Source organism: Monodelphis domestica, chromosome 8, assembly GCF_027887165.1.
Source record: "Monodelphis domestica isolate mMonDom1 chromosome 8, mMonDom1.pri, whole genome shotgun sequence".
NCBI classification, from domain to species: domain Eukaryota; kingdom Metazoa; phylum Chordata; class Mammalia; order Didelphimorphia; family Didelphidae; genus Monodelphis; species Monodelphis domestica.
In genome coordinates this window covers 242273286-242292350 of record NC_077234.1, presented here as the reverse complement: position 1 = coordinate 242292350, position 19065 = coordinate 242273286, and the positions used below count along the sequence as shown (strand labels likewise).

General features: G+C 40.7%; 1 protein-coding gene across 1 annotated transcript in view; it reads right to left on the bottom strand.

The window, feature by feature from the left end:
* Window positions 1-1686: 1686 nt before the first annotated feature.
* Window positions 1687-19065, bottom strand: part of GABRR3 (gamma-aminobutyric acid type A receptor subunit rho3) — a 74074-nt gene continuing 56695 nt past the window's right edge. Inside the window, exons 7-9 of the mRNA XM_056808523.1 lie at window positions 14953-15105; window positions 4704-4900; window positions 1687-2309 (exon numbers count right to left, since the gene is read on the bottom strand). Coding sequence (XP_056664501.1) covers window positions 2007-2309; window positions 4704-4900; window positions 14953-15105 — 653 coding nt within the window. The 3' untranslated portion in view covers window positions 1687-2006. The remainder of the gene's footprint in view (window positions 2310-4703; window positions 4901-14952; window positions 15106-19065) is intronic.

Genomic DNA, 19065 nt, shown 5'->3' with positions numbered 1-19065 from the left:
TTAACATAGAGATGTGTAGGGATTAACCAGCTCACAGTGACAGGAAGTAGAAACCATAGAGATGGGAAGTGAGGTAGGAAAAGGATACAAAAGGGGCCAGCATCAGTTGACCATTTGTCAGTTGCTGACAGGGCTGGCAGTTATGTGGAAGTTGGCTACTGTAAAAATAGACTAGAATCCAGGACTTCAATCCCCAGAAATCCTTGCTCCACTTCCCCAGAATGCCCTCTAATTTCACTGAATTCTCACCTGGGCCAAGAACGAGATGGGGTATTTAAACCTGGTTGTGAATAGGCTCAGTCTCTTTTGGACTTCCGTTTTGGAACAGATGCGTCTCTTTCATGATGTGAGGTTATCTTGTCTAGGCCTCTCTGGCCTAGGCATGTGCTTTCTTATTCTGTATTTTCTTTAAACCTTAACCTTTAATAAACCTCATAAAAATATAATACTCCTTGCAGAGAGAAACTAATTTCTACCTGCCTTCAGCTTCCCCTAAATTTTAATCTTTACACTACTGAGAGTGTGTTGGGTTGGTGTTTGGTGTTTAGTTGCTGGAATATAAAGGCAGGCCTGAGCTTACTGAGAGGGCTTTTTGACTTTAGCCTTTAGAGGGCTTTTTGGCTTTTGACTTTTTGACTTTTTGTTTGGGCTGTTAGGTTTTTTTTTTTCTTGAACTTTTTGGAAGGTGGCTGGTCTTGGTTAACAGACCTAATTGGGATTGATTTAAACACTGATTGGTTGGTTTTGTTTGGGCTGGGTTAGGTTGAATCTTTGTGGGGTAGTTGTTAGTTATAGGTAGATATAGACAGTTTTAGGTAGTAATTATAGGTAGTTATAGGATAACCAGTACAGACACTAGGGAATTTTCTTTCTCTACCTCTTTCCTATATTTCTCCCCTTTACTATATTCTTTTACTATTCCTATTTTAATTAAACAAAATTGTTAAATTATTAAAAGCTGCTCTCTTATTTTGTCAAAACTCCTAATTTAACCATTACAGTATATATGAGAATGTATAGACAGATTAGGCTGTAATTTGTTGCTAAGAAATATAGGATGGAAGTCCCTAATTTTTCAGGCTTCTCCAACCAAGCAACCCGTATGATGTGTGAAGAACAGAGATACATGGATGAATGGGTGTGGGTTGATGTTGAAAACAATTTCCTCCTCACAGTTTTCCTTGGGTCTTTTTCAATTTGAGAAATATAGTCTTGTGAATATTTCCCCAATTAAAAGAGCACGAAAAAGATTTAAGAACTAAAATGAGCTTATGGCCAACACAAGGGGATTCAGAGGACTCCCTATACTTGAGAGAATATCATTAGCAGAAACTAGAGCCAGAGAAAGAGAACCAGGATAACCCCGCCCCCCCCTCCAATCCTCTTTAAAGTTACCAGAGAACTCTGGGGAATAGTAAATAGTAAAATGTATAATATCTGACTTCAGGCAGTGGGAGCCAAGGAAATCAGTATTACAGGTACTTCCTGTACATGTCTACTCTTCTCGTTAAGAGTTTTGTATATTTGTATATTTTGTATATTTGTATAACCCAGTGGAATTGTTTGTCAGCTATGAGAGGGTGGAGGGAAGAGGAGTGGGAAAAATCATGAATCATGTAACCAATTTTAAAAAAGAAAACAATGGAGAAACATTATTTAAAAAAGAGTATATGTATTTATGGAAGATTGAGAGTTAGGTTTATGAGAAGAATGTTGTGCTCTTTTATTACCATGCTATCTCTTTAAATGTCTTTAGTTGGAACTCTGTATGTCCTCTGGCAGACTATTCAAAATAAATATACTACTGGGGGCTTGTGGGCAACAGTATTAAGAGGATTCTGTCCCTTGGTGCTACACATACAAATCCATTACATATTCCAAATGTAACCATTGGGGACCTCTTTAACCCTGGGGCACTGAGGCAACTCCCTCTTTTTTCCATTTCATTAATTCTTCGGTGAACCTAAGAATGGCTTTTATATAACTTGGCTGCAGGAAATCTCTCTTCATACATAGAAGCCCCAGTAAAAAAAATTAAACACAATAAACACGGCAGGAAAAACAATCCTAGAATAGGTGTCAATGATGTGATTGTTCTTAAGAATGATTTTGCCAACATGGCCTCTCAAAGACTTCTTCCTCTTCAGCTGAGCTGAATCAGTGTTCGAAATGCTGGGGTTTTGGCTGTTCACTGAGTATTCTTCTGAATGTAAAGAAAAGGGTGCCAGGTCAATATCAGTCTCGCTGTCATGGTAACAACCATCAAATGCCATTGCTTGCACTGCCTCAATGTTATATATTCCAGAAATCTGATTAAAAAAAAAAGAGTTACTCTTGCATGGTGAGATATAACCTAGAGACAACAGATACATACTGGGGGCAGTATGGGTACCGATAAAAAATGACAGATTCTTTTTTATCAATAATTAAGGGCTTATTGAATTAATGTATATTTCATTCAATATCTTTGGCTTGATTTAAAGGAATCTGGGATCCTTGTAAAGGAATCTGTTTCCGTTATTGATTTTCTGTGACATAAACAAGTGATTTCAGTACTCTAGGGCCTCATTTTCCTTCCCTGTCACATGGGAATGCTTGTCAGAGCTAATCTTTTTCTTATTGAGATTTTTTGAGAAAGTCATTTCTATGGAGAATTTTGTTACCTGTATTAAAAAAGATTCCATATGCAAATATTGCTGCCATTTGGCATCGATCTAACATAACCTCCTACCAAGTTTATATAGTAAAATCCCAATATTTCCCCCACCTCCAGCTGAAAGAGTTCTCAACTGTGTGTCCCTTGTTTATCACATTTGTACATGACATAGAAATGAGAGAGCATAGGAAAGACATGGGAGAATCACAGGAGGATTCAGAAAGAACTTGGCATACTATGGATTTGGACTGAATCCCATAAAATTAACTTTTATTTTATTCACTGGAGTCAAAAAATAAACTTTGCAAATATGACAGAGGCCACACAACTGGATAACATCCTTTGAATCAGGGTTTTAATGCCATTAGTATTAAACTAAATTCTGGGTCCTCAAGGAAACCCTGAAGTATATAGGGAAGAGGATAAGGAGGAGGATGAAAGTTTTCCTTTCTCAAAAGCTAAATGTCTTATGGCCTCATCAATTTCATTTTTACAGATGGGCAAACTGAGGCCCAGGGCAGCTAGGTGGCACAGTGGATCGAGGGTTAGTTCTGGAGTCAGGAAGACTCATCTTTTGGAGTTCAGATCTGGTCTCAGATACTTATTAGCATGTGACCCTGGGCAAGTCACCTAACACTTGCTTCAGTTTCCTCATGTGCAAAATGAGCTGGAGAATGAAATGGCAAACCACACTAGTATCTTTGTCAGGAAAACCTGAAAACTGGACATGACTGAAAAATGACTGACCGACAACAGGAACAACAAAAGCAGCCCCAGAGATGTTAGAGGTTTTCAAGGTTTCCATGTAACCAGTATCAGTGTCAGGATTCCAATGCAGGTCCTTTGACTCCAAATACAGTGTTCTAATTATTGTAGAGCTGGGCTTCCTCAAGGAGGCTGTAGAAAATGACCATCCCTCTGGATCTAGCTAAAAGAGTGATGGGAAGATCCTGGTCATGATCCTGGCTCTGCTTCTTGCAACCTGGGTGATGTTGGGCAAGTCCCTTCAGCTCTCTGTGCCTCTGTTTCCTTATCTGTTAAAGTCCTCTTCAGACTAGATAACTTTTAGGGTCCTTTCAGGCTCTCTGTGATCCTCTGAATTTATGAGTTTATTATAAAGGGAGAAAGAGATGAGATAGCGATAGCTAATTCATTCAAAGATCTTGCTTATTCTCTTTTGAGCTCAGGAGGGCTTGATTGTCTTCTTTGCATGCAATGGGGAGAAGATAAATTCAATGAACAGGACATTGAATCCGGAGTCAGCAGACTTAGGTTCAAATCCTACCTCTGCATACAACTTCTGAGACCTTGGGTAAGTCCATTAAACTCCAATGGTTAAACTCCATTGGCCTCAGTTTCCTCATCTGCAAAATGAGGAAGGTGAACTAAAGAGCTTCTGAAGTACCTTCCAGCTTCTGGTCTGTGGTTCTCTAGTCTTAAAATCTCTGCCTTTGCTATTTACTGCCCAAGTGAGCATGAAACAACAAGGACCAAAAGCCTTGTGGGCACTGATTTACTGGAAGGAAAATAAACTGGACTTACTATTTACACAATGGCCAGGATCTTCTGCTTTTGCCCCAGACTACATTTTAATGGGCAGCCTGTCCTTCCTGAGGAAGCCCAGATGCTCAAGGACCAACACGGATCCTCGCAGCAGCGATGAGCCTCCAACTGTTGTCTTAACTCTCTACATCTTTACCTCCTGAGGGAACAAAGGCTTCAGATGTTGGGCTGATGATGCTGTCAGTTGGGGCTTGCACATGAGACTGGACGTTCTCCCATCTCCTCCCACCCCTTTACAACGCCCACCTTCTCTCTCAGAATCAATACAAGTATTGATTCTAAAGTAGAAGAGAGGTGAGGGCTAGGCAATGGGAGTTAAGTGACTTGCTCAGTCACACAACGAGGAAGTATCTAAGGCCAGATTTGAACCCAGGACCTTCTGTCTCTAGGCCTGGCTCTCAATCCACTGAGCCATTTAGCTGCCACATTAGACTAGATTTTTCAGAAAGAATCCCATAGGAAAAACAAATATTTGAGACTGTACCTTGCCTCTCTTTTTTAATTGCTTTCCTTCTTCCACTGTGGTGAGGTAATTCAGGGCTGCATACTCAATCACGGACAGGAACACAAAAAGAAAACTGACCCACAAGTAGATATCCACAGCTTTGATGTAAGACACCTGAGGCATTGAGGCACTGGCTCCAGTCATAATGGTGGACATTGTCAGCACAGTGGTGATGCCTGCCAAGTCAAGGAGAAAGAATTATAAACCTAATAAAGCAAGGTTTGGGGGGGGGGGATAGAGAGCCAGGCCTGGAGTCAGGAAGACCTGAGTTCAAAGCTAGCCTCTTTCTAACTATGTAACTCTGGGCAAGGCTCTCGGGCTTAATTTCCTTAACTGTAAAATGGGAACAATAATAGCCCTTCAAGGTGAAATCATATTTGTAAAGTGCTTAACAAAGCGCCTGGCACTATCTAAGTGCATATTACCTTCTTCCTTATCCTAGAATCAGAGCTGAAAAGGACCTTGGAAAGCATCTAGTTCAACCCCCTTGTTTTTCAGATGAGGAAATGGAGGCAACGAAAGGCACAATGGCATGTTCAAAGTCACAGATAGTAAATGGCAATTGTAAAACTCAGGTGCTCTTACCCTGAATTCCATGCTTTCCCACAGTAAGTAATTATTAAATCTCTAGAATTTTGAATTGAATGAACATAATTAACCAATTTCTTATTTACATCCTGACAATTTTTACATCAAAGCAATAAGAGCTAAAATAATGAAATAAATAAATCGTTATTACAAGTTTTTTACAATATTACAATTTACAAATTACAATTACAAATTACAATATTACAAATTACAAGTCTGAGCAAAGTTTAAAGTGTGTTTGTTGATTCTAAATTCAAGCTCTTTCTACCTCTCTTTACTTCATCTTTATTCTCTCTTTCTCCATCCTTTCCCCTTCTTCCCTTGGTCAGGGATGCGGCGCTAGGTGTTAGGGATGTAGGGATCGTTACAACAGAGAAGCTGCTCTCAAAGAGCTTCTAATTTAGGGACTAGGAGGGAAAGACCTTTACAAATAACTGAGGAGGTCAGGGAAAATTAGATGAGGAATTTGAAGATGCAACTCATGGGGTTAACGATGTCAAAGAAGGCTTGGCTGGGGAAATGACAGCGAAAATGGGCCAGGAAGGAAGGAAAGCGGTTAGTATGTTCCATTAAAGGCTTTAAGGATAGGTAGAGGAGGCGTCAGGATGAGAAACAAGGGATAGAGTAACCTCCGATTTGATTGGAACCCAGATTAATAAATGGGAGGAGCTGGAAATAAAGGTTGCTAGGTGGCACAGTGAACACAGCACCAGACCTGGAGTCAGAAAAAGATTGAGTTCAAATTTGGCTTCAGGAGCTCTCTAGCTGTGTGATCTTGGGCAAGTCACTTGACCTCTGTTTGCTTTCATCCACTGGAGTAGGAAATGGCAAACTGCTCCAGTATCTCGGTCAAGAAAACCCCCTTGACAGTACTGACCAATTGGACTAGACTAAACAACAACAACATGAGATGAGACTTTAATGGTAGATTGGATTGAGATACGTGTGTGTGTGTGGTGTCATTGTTTGAGGAGAGAGGGAATTGTGGGAACTGAGTAAACCACCCTCAATCCATCTTGTGACTCAGTTCTGGATCTAGTGCAGTTCCCTTTCTATTCAATTATAGGTCTAGTCCCATTTCGGTCTTGTGAGAAAACGGGATTTGGTCATGAGAATTGTGAGATTTCCGTTCATTCAAGGCACACGTTGTTAACAAAAGCATTTTGTACAAAGCTGTGGCAGATTTCCGTTCATTGGCTTCCTCTCTTTCTTCTCACCCCGCCCCAATCCTTGAAGGCTGTAATGAGGCCAAGCTCAGAGATTTGATCAGACTGTGGAGACTTCGAGTACAATCCAAGTAATCTGCCTCTTGTCCAGGACTAGCCCAGCTCAGTCCCCGAGAACCCTATCACCGCTTGACTAGTCACTCACTGACAAATTCTTTGACTGTGGCGTCCCATGAAGCCAGCCATTTGCTGACCATCTGTTACATGCTGGGCACTGTGTTAGACAAGAAAACTTCTTTGTGCATAATATTAGTTAGCATTTACCTCTCCCTTTAAGCTTTGCAAAGTACTTTCCATATTATTTGGTCCTCAGAACCCTGGGAGTCAGCTGCTGTTATTATATCCATTTTGTGAGTGAAGAAGTTGATCTGAGAAAAGTTGGAGTGTCGTGGCCAAGGTCACACAGCTAGTTAAACATGGGAGGCAGCATTTGAACTCAGGTCTGCCTGAATCCAAGTCCAATTCTTTGTCTACTATGCCACCTAGCCATCTCAAGATAGCTATAACCACATGGCACAATTCCTATAATGTGAAACTGGGAAATGGTTATGGCGGCTTTCCCTAGGTTCATTTGCACCATGATCAGAGGAGAAGGGAATTGATTGCTCTTGTTTATCCTGTGTTTTCACAGAGGACCAATGACATCATAGGGGATGTCTTGCCTTGCTCGTGGCTTCCATTTATTTATTTATTTGTTTTTTTATTTGCTTATTTATTAAACTCTTACCTTCTGTCTTAGAATTGATACTAAACTTTGATTCCAAGGCAGAAGAGCAGCAAGGACTGATGATTGGGGTTAAATGACTTGCCCAGGGTCACACAGCTGGAAGTGTCTGAGGCCAGATATGAATCCAGGACCTCCCATCTCCAGGCCTGGCTCTCTATCCACTGAGCTACTTGGCCGCCCCCATGAATTAGATTTAAATGAAGCAGAGTTCCACAAAGTCGTCCCTCTCTCTTCCAGGGATTCAAGTCCAGTGGCACGACAAGAGTCAAGAATATTGGCAATGGCCTGGGATGCAGTGGATGGCCTTGGCATGTTGGATGTTCTCAGAGCCATAGGTGAGAGCTGGAGGAAAGGAGAACCCCAAAGGTGGAGGAGCAGCCCTGGAAAGGGTTCAACCAACCCTCACACCAGAAGACCTCATCCTCCCAGAACACCGGGAGAACAACTTATTCCATTGGCTACGAAGGCAGCTGAGGGAGCCTGAGCAACATCTCATTATCTGCGACTTCCTGGCTCAGTCTTTACCTGGACCTTATTTTCCTTCTTTCAGATAGGAATAACCATTACACAGGAACTAAATCCTTTGTCTCGGGGCAGATGGTGCCCCAAGACACACACACACACACACACACACACACACACACACAATTTGGTGCCCAGATTTTGTGATTTTGCTGCTGAAAGAAGCTTAAGGCAAGCACTCTTCTGTTCATGCTCAGTACCTATTGCACAATGTAGAGTTCTAGGGAGATGGCTGCAAGCGTGGAGACTTTCTCAGCATCACTCAGTATTTGCTAGGGGCAGGAACCGAAGCGAGGCATTCCTGATTCCACATCTCGGTGCCTCTGTTTTTAATGGCTAATAATATAAGCCTCAGTGGGCTTGTTAATGGTTTACAATTCAGAAGCATCCATGCCAGAGAAGCCTTGTTTCATACATTATAAATTAATGAGAGCTCGTCTAATAATAAAAAAGAAAAAGAATTGCATTCTCTGCAGCTCCCAGAGATCAGTGAAGCTCCAGCCATTAAAAGGGCTTCAATCATTTCCTTTGGCTTGCTTTGTATATTTGTTTTAAATCAGCATTCAAGGCCCCAACCCCACGTCTTTGTTCACAAGTATCATAAAAATGAACTAGCTGAGCAGAGAGGAGAGAATGAGTGGGGAGTGACCCTGCTGGGAAATAAGGAATTATGAGAACACTCCTTTAGGAATTCCTGGAGCAATGGGCCGAGGGCTTGAGAGCCTAAGAGCTCCATCACATATACTTATGGGTCTCTAGCCACACTTAGAGATAACGTTCATCTTGAAAGCCAGTATTCCTTTCAAAAAGCGTTGGAGGTCATCTTGCGTCAAAGAATTTCGAATGATCCAAAGTGATCATTTACTGGAGAAAGCTTTTCTGTTGGGATCAGAAGCTTCTTCCGCTGACAATACTTTGCAGCTGGAATTATATTAACAAGATATGTTTGGGAAAGTATTTTGTAAAAAAGTCATTGGGCCATGTCTTTGTCTTCTCTAGTAGATAGAATGTCAGAGTCAAGAAGACCTGGATTCCAGTCCTGAGCCTTAGTTTCCAGCTCTATAAAATAGGAGTGATAATGCCTGTAAGTAACCCTTCACAGGGTTATTTTGAGGTGCAAATGAGAGAATGTGTGAAATGCATTTTTCAAACCTTAAAGAGTTATATAAATGTCAGTCACTTCTGCTGCTGTTGCTGCTGCTGCTACTATTACTTCTACTATTTCTACTGTGACTATTATTATAATAATATATTTTTATAATATATAATAGTAGTAATATTATAATTACTACTAATTTGCAATTGTTGCTATTTAATGTTTCACTGCCTGTCTCTTTGTGACCCCATTTGGAGTTTTCTTGGCAAAGATACTAGAGGTTTGTAATTTTCTTTTCCAGTTCAATTTACAGATAAGGAAACTGAGACAAACAGAGTAAATTGTTTTGCTCAGGGTCACATAGCTAGTAAGTGTCTAAGGCAGCATTTGCACTCGGGTCTCCTTGATTCAAGCCCAGAAAACTATCCATTGGGCTACCTAGTTGTCTTATAATGATTATAAAATTATTATATATTATTATTATAATTCCTTACTCCCAAAAATGATATATAAATTCATGAGCTTGGTCTTTCATGATCTGCTTCTACCCGCCTTTTAAAATTTATATCCTACAATTTCCCTCCATGCAATCTATGCTTCCCCCAAAATTGAACTCAACATTCTCTGCACATATTCTACTAGGTGGTACAGTAGATAGAGCCCTGGGTCTAGAATCACTACTACTGCTACCACTACTACTACTACTACTACTACTACTACTACTACTACTACTACTACTACTACTACTACTATTCTACTATCATCACCACTACTACTTCCACAAATCTATGCAACATCATCAGAGTCCTTAGTTTATTTCCTACACTATTGAGGGCATTTTGTGCCCCTGAGATTGAGGTAGTCAGACAGAATTCAGGTGGACAAGGTTTAGTATGTGATGGCTCTCAATATTATTTCCCAGCCCATTCCCTTTGAGAGAAAATAGAAACTCTTCCATTTGGCATTCAAAGCTATTCAAAGCTATACCTGGGTCTCAACCCATCTTTCCAGTCTTATTATATATCCTTCTCCTTCATATGAATTAATCAAAATGGCTTTTCTGTTCCTTTTATGGGATACTCCAGCTCCCATCCCTGTGCCTTTTTCTAGCTAACTGACCAATAAAAACATTTAATTTTTCTGTCTCAGACCACTCTGACCCTATGAGTTTCAGTCTAATGTCTCTCTAGGGAAGAGCCAGGAACCAAGAGAATATCTTGGCCATGGGAGAAGCAGAAGTAAAGGCAGGGAGGTAAAAAAATTTGACTTTTTTTAAGTCACAAGGATTCAAGACTACTTTTGGTAGTCAAAGTTTTCTAGCCTGATAAAATTTTGTTCTAGTCTGCTCTGTGTCATATGGGAAACATCCCTGATGCTCTGTCTGGACCAGATTTGCTAAGAGCATAAATAAGTCCATCAGAGGGAAAAACCAAAACAAAACTTCAATGCCTACTTTGAAATGAATAGAACCTTCTTCTCCTGTAGTCTTGTATGGAAGGGAGGGCCATATATTTGTGTGGAGAGGAAAGAGAGCTAGATATCCTTTCTCACCTCTCCAGAGCTACCTTTCTGTCCACAAAATGACTGTATAAAACCTTATTGAAAATCTGGACATAGGGCAGCTGGGTGGCTCAATGGATAGAGTTCCATGCTGAGAGATGGAAGGTCCTAGGATACTTCCCAATTGGGTGACCCTGGGCAAGTCATTTAACCCCAGTTGCCTAGCCCTTATTACTTGGAACTGATATTTAGAAAGTAAAGGTTTTTAAACAAATGAGAAAATCTGTACATAATTGGGGTTATTGACTCCTTTCAGTTGTATGCCTTGGTGGATAAAAAACACCCAATTCTAATTTCCCAAACATTATCTCCTCTAGTGACAAATATAACGACTAGATGGAGGGGAGGTAAGCTGGATGCCAGTTGAGAGAAAGAATTGTATCTGTTAGCTGGGACACATTCTTTCATTTGCGAATGGCTGCAAACTGAAAAATGACTGCTTTGTTACATACAACCCAATCTTGGTCCATCCCCCTTTGGAAGTTATTGTGGAGCAGGGGATAGTCAGTTAGACCTGAGCTTCAATCTGGTCTCAGACATTTATTAACTGGGCACGCCATTGAACCTCTTTTTGCCTCAGTTCCCTTATCTGTAAAATAGGAATAATAATAGTGTCTACCTCACAGGGCTGTTTTGAAGATCAAAGGAGATCATAATTGGGAAGTACTTAGCACAGTGCTTGGTACAAAGTAAGTGCCATATAAATATTGTGATGATGATGATGATGGCAGGATGATGATGCCCAGGACCCAATGGAACGGTGCCCCTCATGGATCTCTGAGAGGGAAGTAGCTTCCAAATTACGAGAATATTAGCCTAATCAGGGTCATAGATGGAAAGCCAAAGAGGCTTAGAACCTGTCTAGCCAAACCTATACTTTTTTACAGATGAGAAAGCCGAGGTTCTAGGAGGTGAAATGACTGGTTCAAAGGAAGAATTTAAACCATCCTTAGGCAGCAAGAATACTATTGCAAATCAATCCTGACAGTTTTTTTTTTTACTGCATATCTTCTTCTTATTTTTTTAAACCCTTACCTTTCATCTTGGAGGCAATACTATGTATTGGCTCCAAGGCAGAAGAGTGGTAAGGGCTAGGCAATGAGGGTCAAGTGACTTGCCCAGGGTCATACTGCATATCTTATGATGTGGCAGCCTACATGTTTTAAGAAAAGAGCTGTATCCCATAGGTCAGACTTGACATTACTAGACTGGAATCAGGAAAACCCTAGTTCAAATCCAGCCACAGACACTGATTGTGTGACCCTGGGGAAGCTCCTTAACCTCTGTTCACCTTGTTTTCTTCAGCTGTAAAGTGGGCATAATTCTCATACCTACCCTGCAGTGTTGTTGTGAGGACCACAAGAGATAATACTTGTAAAGCATTTCATACCATGCTTGGCATGTCATATTTATCATTTAGTCACTTTTCAGTGGTGTCTGAGTCTTCATGACTTCATTTGGGATTTCCTTGGCAGAGATACTAGAAAGTGGTTGGCTGTTTCCTTTTCCAGCTCATTTTACAGATGAGGAACTAAGGCAAACAGGGTGAAGTGATTTGCCTAGGTCACACAAGCAGTAAGCATCTGAGGCTGGATTTGAACTCAAGTCCTGCCACCAGGACAGATGCTCTATCCACTGTGCCACCACATAGGAGGCACTATATAAATCTCTTTCTCTTCTCCTCCCTTCCCTCCTTTCTTATATAGACCCGGATCCTCTAGGACTTAGGGAGGAGTCTCTGAGAATTTCTGGATCTGAGAAATTCATCCATTGAAGCTGGCCTGAAGAGCCTTTTCCAATTGAGCTTGGCCCTTCCTCAGACAGAGGACATAGACATATAGAGTCTATGGCCAGGTTTGTGCCTGGAGCCATCAGTCTAGCTGGGTCTGCAGAGCCTGTGCCCTGGGGCGGAGCTTTAAAGGATCCAGGATCATCTGAATCCCACATTCTGTAGTGGAGGAATAATCACAATAACAAAGGATCGTGATAATAATATCTCATAGAATCCCAGTAAGCTTTAGAAAGACGCCTCGAATTCATGAACATTGAACTTCTAGACCCCCCTTTCTGGCACCGACCGGGCAATAATTATGATGATTATAAGCCGTTTATTTTAACCTACCCAAGGCCACGGTTATGGGAGAATGAGGTGGCTCTTTTGGTCCAGTGGAAACAAAACTAATTTGAGTTTGAATTTTGGCACTTCTTTTTACTGCCTGTGCAACCTTGGACAAATTCACTCACCTCTCTGAGGCTTACATTGCTTCACCTAGGCATGCAAAATGAGAGAAGTTTAAAAAGATGGCATCTGAACTTTCATTTTTTAAGCTATGATAAAAATTATCCTCATCATCTGTCTTTAAATTATTACTAAGTATGAATTCTCAAAGAGAAGAGCAATAGAGGCCAAGCAATTGGGGTTAAGTGACTTGCCCAAGGTCACACAGCTAGGAAGTAGCTGTGGTCAGATTTGAACTGGGTTCATAGACTTCTGAGAGTAGAAAGTATCCTCCTCCACTGGATGACAAGGGCCTAACTATTAGGACCATAGATTTCAATTCAGAAAGGCTCAGAGCCTATCTCCTCCAACCCTGTCCATCTTTACAGCTCAGAAAGACTTGCTCAGGACAAGCACCGAAAGCATCCCGAAGCAGTTGTTCTTGACTCCAGCCTTCCTTTCCAACTGCTGAGCTAACTAGCTCTCCTAATCGATGATCTTGAAACATTTTACTCCAGGTTTTTTTCAAAACTACCAATGAGAATGGATTTTAGTCTCCAGCTTTCCTGTCATTCTACTTAGCGCACATTTCACATAACAGCCAATGGTCTACGAATGGTACCCCAGAAGCCCGAAGAAAGTCTTCTTGGCCACAAATGCCTTTCAGCCCAGAGGCTGCCGTACTTGAGCTTCTGCCACCAGGAAGAAAGTGGTTCATGCTGAGAATTATGACACCTTTTTAGAAGGAAAACACTTTGGGGAGGCTAATGCGCTAAAGCAAAAGTCCTTTAGGGTAACATCGATGATGAAAGCTTTTCTCCTTGAAGTGGGGGATGAGGCTCCTGTCAGCACCAACTGGAAGAAGGCAGGAGGTGAAAAGAAGGAGAAAGATGAAGATGGGGTGGCCAAAGCCAACCTGGCTTATTCCACACTTTTGTCGAAGGTGAGCTGTGCCTGCCTGTATACACGGGATCAACTCAGTATCCCACTTCTCTGCTCCCTGATTGCTTCACACAGAGCTCTCGCGCCTCTCCTAGTCGGACCACCGCTTCTGCCTCCTTCCCACCCAGATCTTCTCTCACTCCTAGTCCCCTGAGCCTAAAGCTAGGTGAACTTCAGCCCAGTCTTGCTGAGGTTCAGGCATCTTCCTAGCCATTTCCTGGCTCCCCAGGGCTATGCTGCCTCACCTGTCCCTCTCTCCCTTTCTACTCCTCGGGTGGTTTTGTCTTATCTCATTAGTGTAGCAACTTGAGGCAGGAACTATGTTACTTTCTTTTATTTGTACAAGAAATCGATACAATGCTAGGAGTGCTTAATTCATCTCTCTGTCTCTCTCTGTCTCTCTCTGTCTCTCTCTCTCTGCCTCTCTCTCCCTCTCTCTCTGCCTCTGTCTCTCTGCTGTCTGTCTGTCTCTATCTCTCTGACTTGTCTCTGCCTCTCTCTCTCTTTCTGCCTCTTTCTCTGTCTCTGTCTCTCTGCCTCTCTGTGTCTCTCCTCCTTCCCTCTCTTTCTCTCTCCGTCTCTCTCCTTCTCCTCTGTCTATCTGTCTTCTCTCTGCCTCTCTCTCTCTCTCTTTCTTCCTTTCTCTGTCTCTGTCTCTCTGCCTCACTGTGTCTCTCCTCCCTCCCCCACTCTCTGACTCTCTCTCTCTCTGTGACTGTCTGTCTGTCTGTCTCTGACTCTATCTCTCTGCCTTGTCTCTGCCTCTCTCTCTTTCTGCCTCTTTCTCTTTCTCTGTCTCTCTGCCTCTCTGTGTCTCTCCTTCCTCCCCCCTCTCTCTGCCTCTCTCCCTTGTCTGTCTGTCTCTGACTCTATCTCTCTACCTTGTCTCTGCCTCTCTCTTTCTGCCTCTTTCTCTGTCTCTCTGCCTCTCTGTGTCTCTCCTCCCTCTCTCTCTTGCTCTCTGTGTCTCTCTCCCTCTCCTCTGTCTATCTGTCTTCTCTCTGCCTTGTCATTGCCTCTCTCTCTCCCTCCCCCACCTCTGTCCTAAGTCTCTCTGTCTTTCTCTCTCTTCATATATATATATATTATATACACATATATGTATACATGGACATATATGTGCACACATCCATGTACATCTGCATACATAATTAAATAAATAAAATCATCTCCCAACATCTCTCATCCCCTGTGGCCAGCTCTGCCAGCCTTCCTCTTTGTCTAGAGGAAGGATCCACACATGAACATCTAAAGGATGACCACATGCTCCCCCAAGTCACTTTCCCTTTCTTTGCCCCCAATTGCCACTGTGCTCATGAACATCCCACAAGGGTTCATGATGGTTTTACCCAGCGAAACTCTGGCAGGAACAGCTCTTCTGTCAATCCAAAATGAAACCCAGGACAGCATCACCATCAGCATGGCTGGGAAATAAGATTGCAGGACAAAAAAGAAAATATGCCTCCTTAGCACAAAATTAATGAAAAGCCTGTTGTACCAACCTGTGGAGAAGAGGTTAAGAATTTCCGTTAGTACAAGTTTCTGCCCTTCTATCCATTGACTATTTATTAGTGTTTACTACGTGTCTGAGGACCTGAGGATACAGACTGAACCAGTCGACTTGCAATGACCTTACATTCTAATCACAGGAAATAAGACTTACTAACATAAACCAAGAACCCTCAATCATTTCCAAGAAGCAAATATTGTATTAAATGAGCGTATGATCGTTTCGGGACAGCGAGGTAGTGCAGTCTATAGATTACTGGTCTTGAAGTCAACAAGGAAACACCTTCCTGAGTTAAAATCTGACCTCAAGCACTACTTTCCTTGTGTGACCCTGTGCACGTTACTTAATTAACCCCATTTCCCTCAGTTTCTTCATCTGTAAAATGAGCTGGAAAAGGATATGGCAAAAGATTAGTGTCTTTGCTGAGAAAATCCCAAATGGGGTTGGTTACAAAGAGTTAGACACTACTGAAATGACTGAACAAAAGCATGATTGTTTTCTTTCTAGGCCAAAGGATCTTAAGGAATTTTGCTGCTGTAATTTAGACAAGGATTATTCTACAGGCCATCCTTTGTTGACAATACCCAGTGTCACTTCACAATTAAACTTCTTAAAAACTATTTGCACTGATCAGACATGTAATAACCCAGGTCACATTGCTTTCCATTTCAGGGAGGGGGAGGGAAGGAAGGAAGGTAGATAATTTGAATCTCACAGTTTCAGAAAATGTATGTTAAAAATGATTATTATATGGAATTGGGAAGAAATACTATATTAAATAGTAATTCATATTTTAAAAATAGTTTTATTTTTAAAATTTTTTACCATTTACATGTGATAACTAATTTCCACATAAGTTTTCCTAAGGTATATTATCTAATTTATCTCCCTCCCTCCCTTCCCTTCCCCCTCTCATGCTGGCAAGAGATCTGATCTGGGTTATACTTGTATTATCATGTAAAACATATTAAACAATAATTTTAAAAGAAGGAAAAAAAAAACTTTCTGCAAATAAGACAGACTTCAAACACTTCGGTGTAACTATTGGACATGGGTGATCTAAGTTCAACCCAGACTGTCTTTGCCCTAGTTTCTTGGTTCTTGTCCAATTCCTTCCTATCCTACCCAGTGCTCTATCCACTGTGCCATCTAGCTGCTATATACACGAGTCATTCAAAAACTGTTAAATGAATGAATCAGACTCAATGAATAAAATTCAATGTTTCAGACAGCCAGGCAGTCAATAATAACATTATCTATTATGTGCCAGGCACTATTCTATGCTAAATGCTGGCTTGTTCCAAGAGAAAAAACCTCATATTTTGGTAGGAGGTGTAGTAGTCATTTTTCATAACTTAATAACTTCTTCTGGGCCTTCATTGCTTCTTGGTATTCTTTCTACCATGATTAATTTTGCCTCTTTGATTAATGACTCTAGGTAATTGCTTCCTATCAATTTTTCAGCCCTTTGCCTTTCCCTTTAAGCCTTCAAAAGCAACCCAACATTCCTGTGTTTCTAGCAGAAGACTGTTTCACCTATCAAATGAGACAATATTTCTTAAAAAAGCACGTAGAATATCTGGCAATAGTTGGTGCTATGCAAATGTTCATTCACTCCTTCACAGAGAAACTTGAAGGCACCTGACTATAGATTCCCTCGTTTTGTCTCTATTTCTAAAATCGTCTCAGCATCACCATCCCTTCTCTCTCCATTCCCTTCTGTCCCAGAGGAAGAGAGGTCCCGACAAGGTCTATGTATTTAATCATCCCTTTTCTGTCAAACATTTCCAATTTCTCCCTTAGTACTACTAGCATTACCTTACCGGGTATCTCCAACCAGGCTTGTATTTCCCAATTTCTAAAGAAGAATCTCTTTTATCCTTCTACTCTATACAGATTTCATCTTATTTCTCTTCCCCTTCACAGTCAAGCAATCTGTACCCAATGCCTCTACTTCATCGCCATATACTTCCTCTTCGACTCTATGAAATCTGACTTGCAGCCGTGCAACACCATCAGTTGAATATTGGCCTTAAATAGATGAAAGAAGCTTAGGGTTGTTAAAGGGGCTCTCCTAAGGTCTCCTAAGAGTGATCCAGCCTGTTCCCTTCTATTTAATTCTGGCGTCAACTCATTATCCATTTCCACTGACTGTTGAAGAAGTAGATACAGAGAGGAATGTCCATCTACCATGCATGTGTCCAATGATTTGGATGATCGATGTTCTTTGACCACTTGATTTTTTCTGTATGGATGGTAGCCCAAATTCTTTAGCTTAGTTACATATATCTCATAGGAGGTTCTGCAGGGCTTAAATGCTATTGACAAATAGGAGCATTTAGAGGATCTTAGCATCTATAGGGACCATACAACTAAAAAATGATAGATTTAAAGTTGGAAGGAACCTCAAAGGTCATCTTGTTGAGTCCCCTTATTATATATATGAAGAAACTGAGGTCCAAGAAGGTTAAGTAAATTGCCCAAGGTCACACAGATAATTAGGATCTGAGGCAGGATTGGAATTCTCTACTGGATCTCTTCCATGACAATGGTCATTGCTTTGGGTGAGATATATCTTTGTTTTAAGTGTGTTAAATAAGGTTATATTTGTTGTTGTACATCTTGAATAATTTTGATATGTGTGGTTGGGTGACACCTAATTAGGTATTTAATAGGGTGCTCTTGTTGGAACATTAAATAAGATCAGATCAATGAAAATACTGGCCTGAGTTGGAAACGTTTAATAATTTATCAGTTTTATAGAAAAGGGAAAATCTAGCTCCTAATTAAGACAGAAGATTCACACACATGAGAGTCAAGAATAGCTAGAAGTTTCTAAATACTAGGTTCTCTTTTTTAAAAAATGAACTTTAGGGAACGGTTGAACAAATCTAGCAGTGATTGCTGTTTATATAAAGCCAAAAATTCTACAAAATACTTTTCTCTTATATTTTATAAAGGTAGTCCAAGTCATGATTCAAACTCTACTAACTAACTATCAATTACAGAGGCAGCAGGGATAGTTTGAGTCTTGGATTAGGGGTCACAAAGACCTAGACTTCAGATACCATCTTGTTCTGTGCCCCTGAGAAATTAAAAAGCTCTCAGTGCCCCAAGGCAGCTCTTTAAAAAAAAACAACAACAAACAAACAGCTTTTTTTCCTCAATTACATGAAAAAAAAAACAATTTTTTAACCTTTGGTCTTTAAGTTTGAGCTAGATTCTCATCTCTTTCCTTCCCTCTCTTCCTCACTCCCAGAGATGCAATTTGATATGTATTTTAACATATATAATAATGTAAAATTTTTCTGTGAAAGAGATCTCAAACAAACAGAAGGAAAGTGAAGAAATAAAGTAAAATATAATATGGCTCAATCTGCATTCAAACTCCATCAGTTCTTTCTTTGAAGGGATGGTGTTTTTCATCATGAGTCCTTGAGGATTTTCTTGGATCACTGTATTGCTAAGCTTAACTAAGCCATTCATAAATGTTCATCATATAATATTGCTATTACTGTGTACAATGTTCTGGTTCTGCTTACTTTACTTTGCATCAGTTCATCTAGATCTTTCCAGGTCTTTCTGAAATCATCGTTATCATTTCTTATAGCACAGCAGTATTCAATTACAATTACCACAACTTGTTCAGCCATTCCCCAATTGATGTTTATCCCTTCAGTTCTTTGCCACAAAAGAGCTGATTTCTATATTTTTGTACGAACAGGCCCTTTTCCCTTTTTAAAAAAACTCCCTTTGGAACACAAGACAAGATTTTCTAAAGGAAGAAATTACAAAATTCCCTTATCTGTTTTGGTTTCCTTACTGGAAGCTCTGTATATTAGTAATCATGACTCTGGACCAAAAGGAGAGGAAACATTTTTTTTTAAACTAAGGCTATCCAAGTTTCCAAATATATGAGGAAAAACTTTTAAGGAACACATTATTTTCTCCA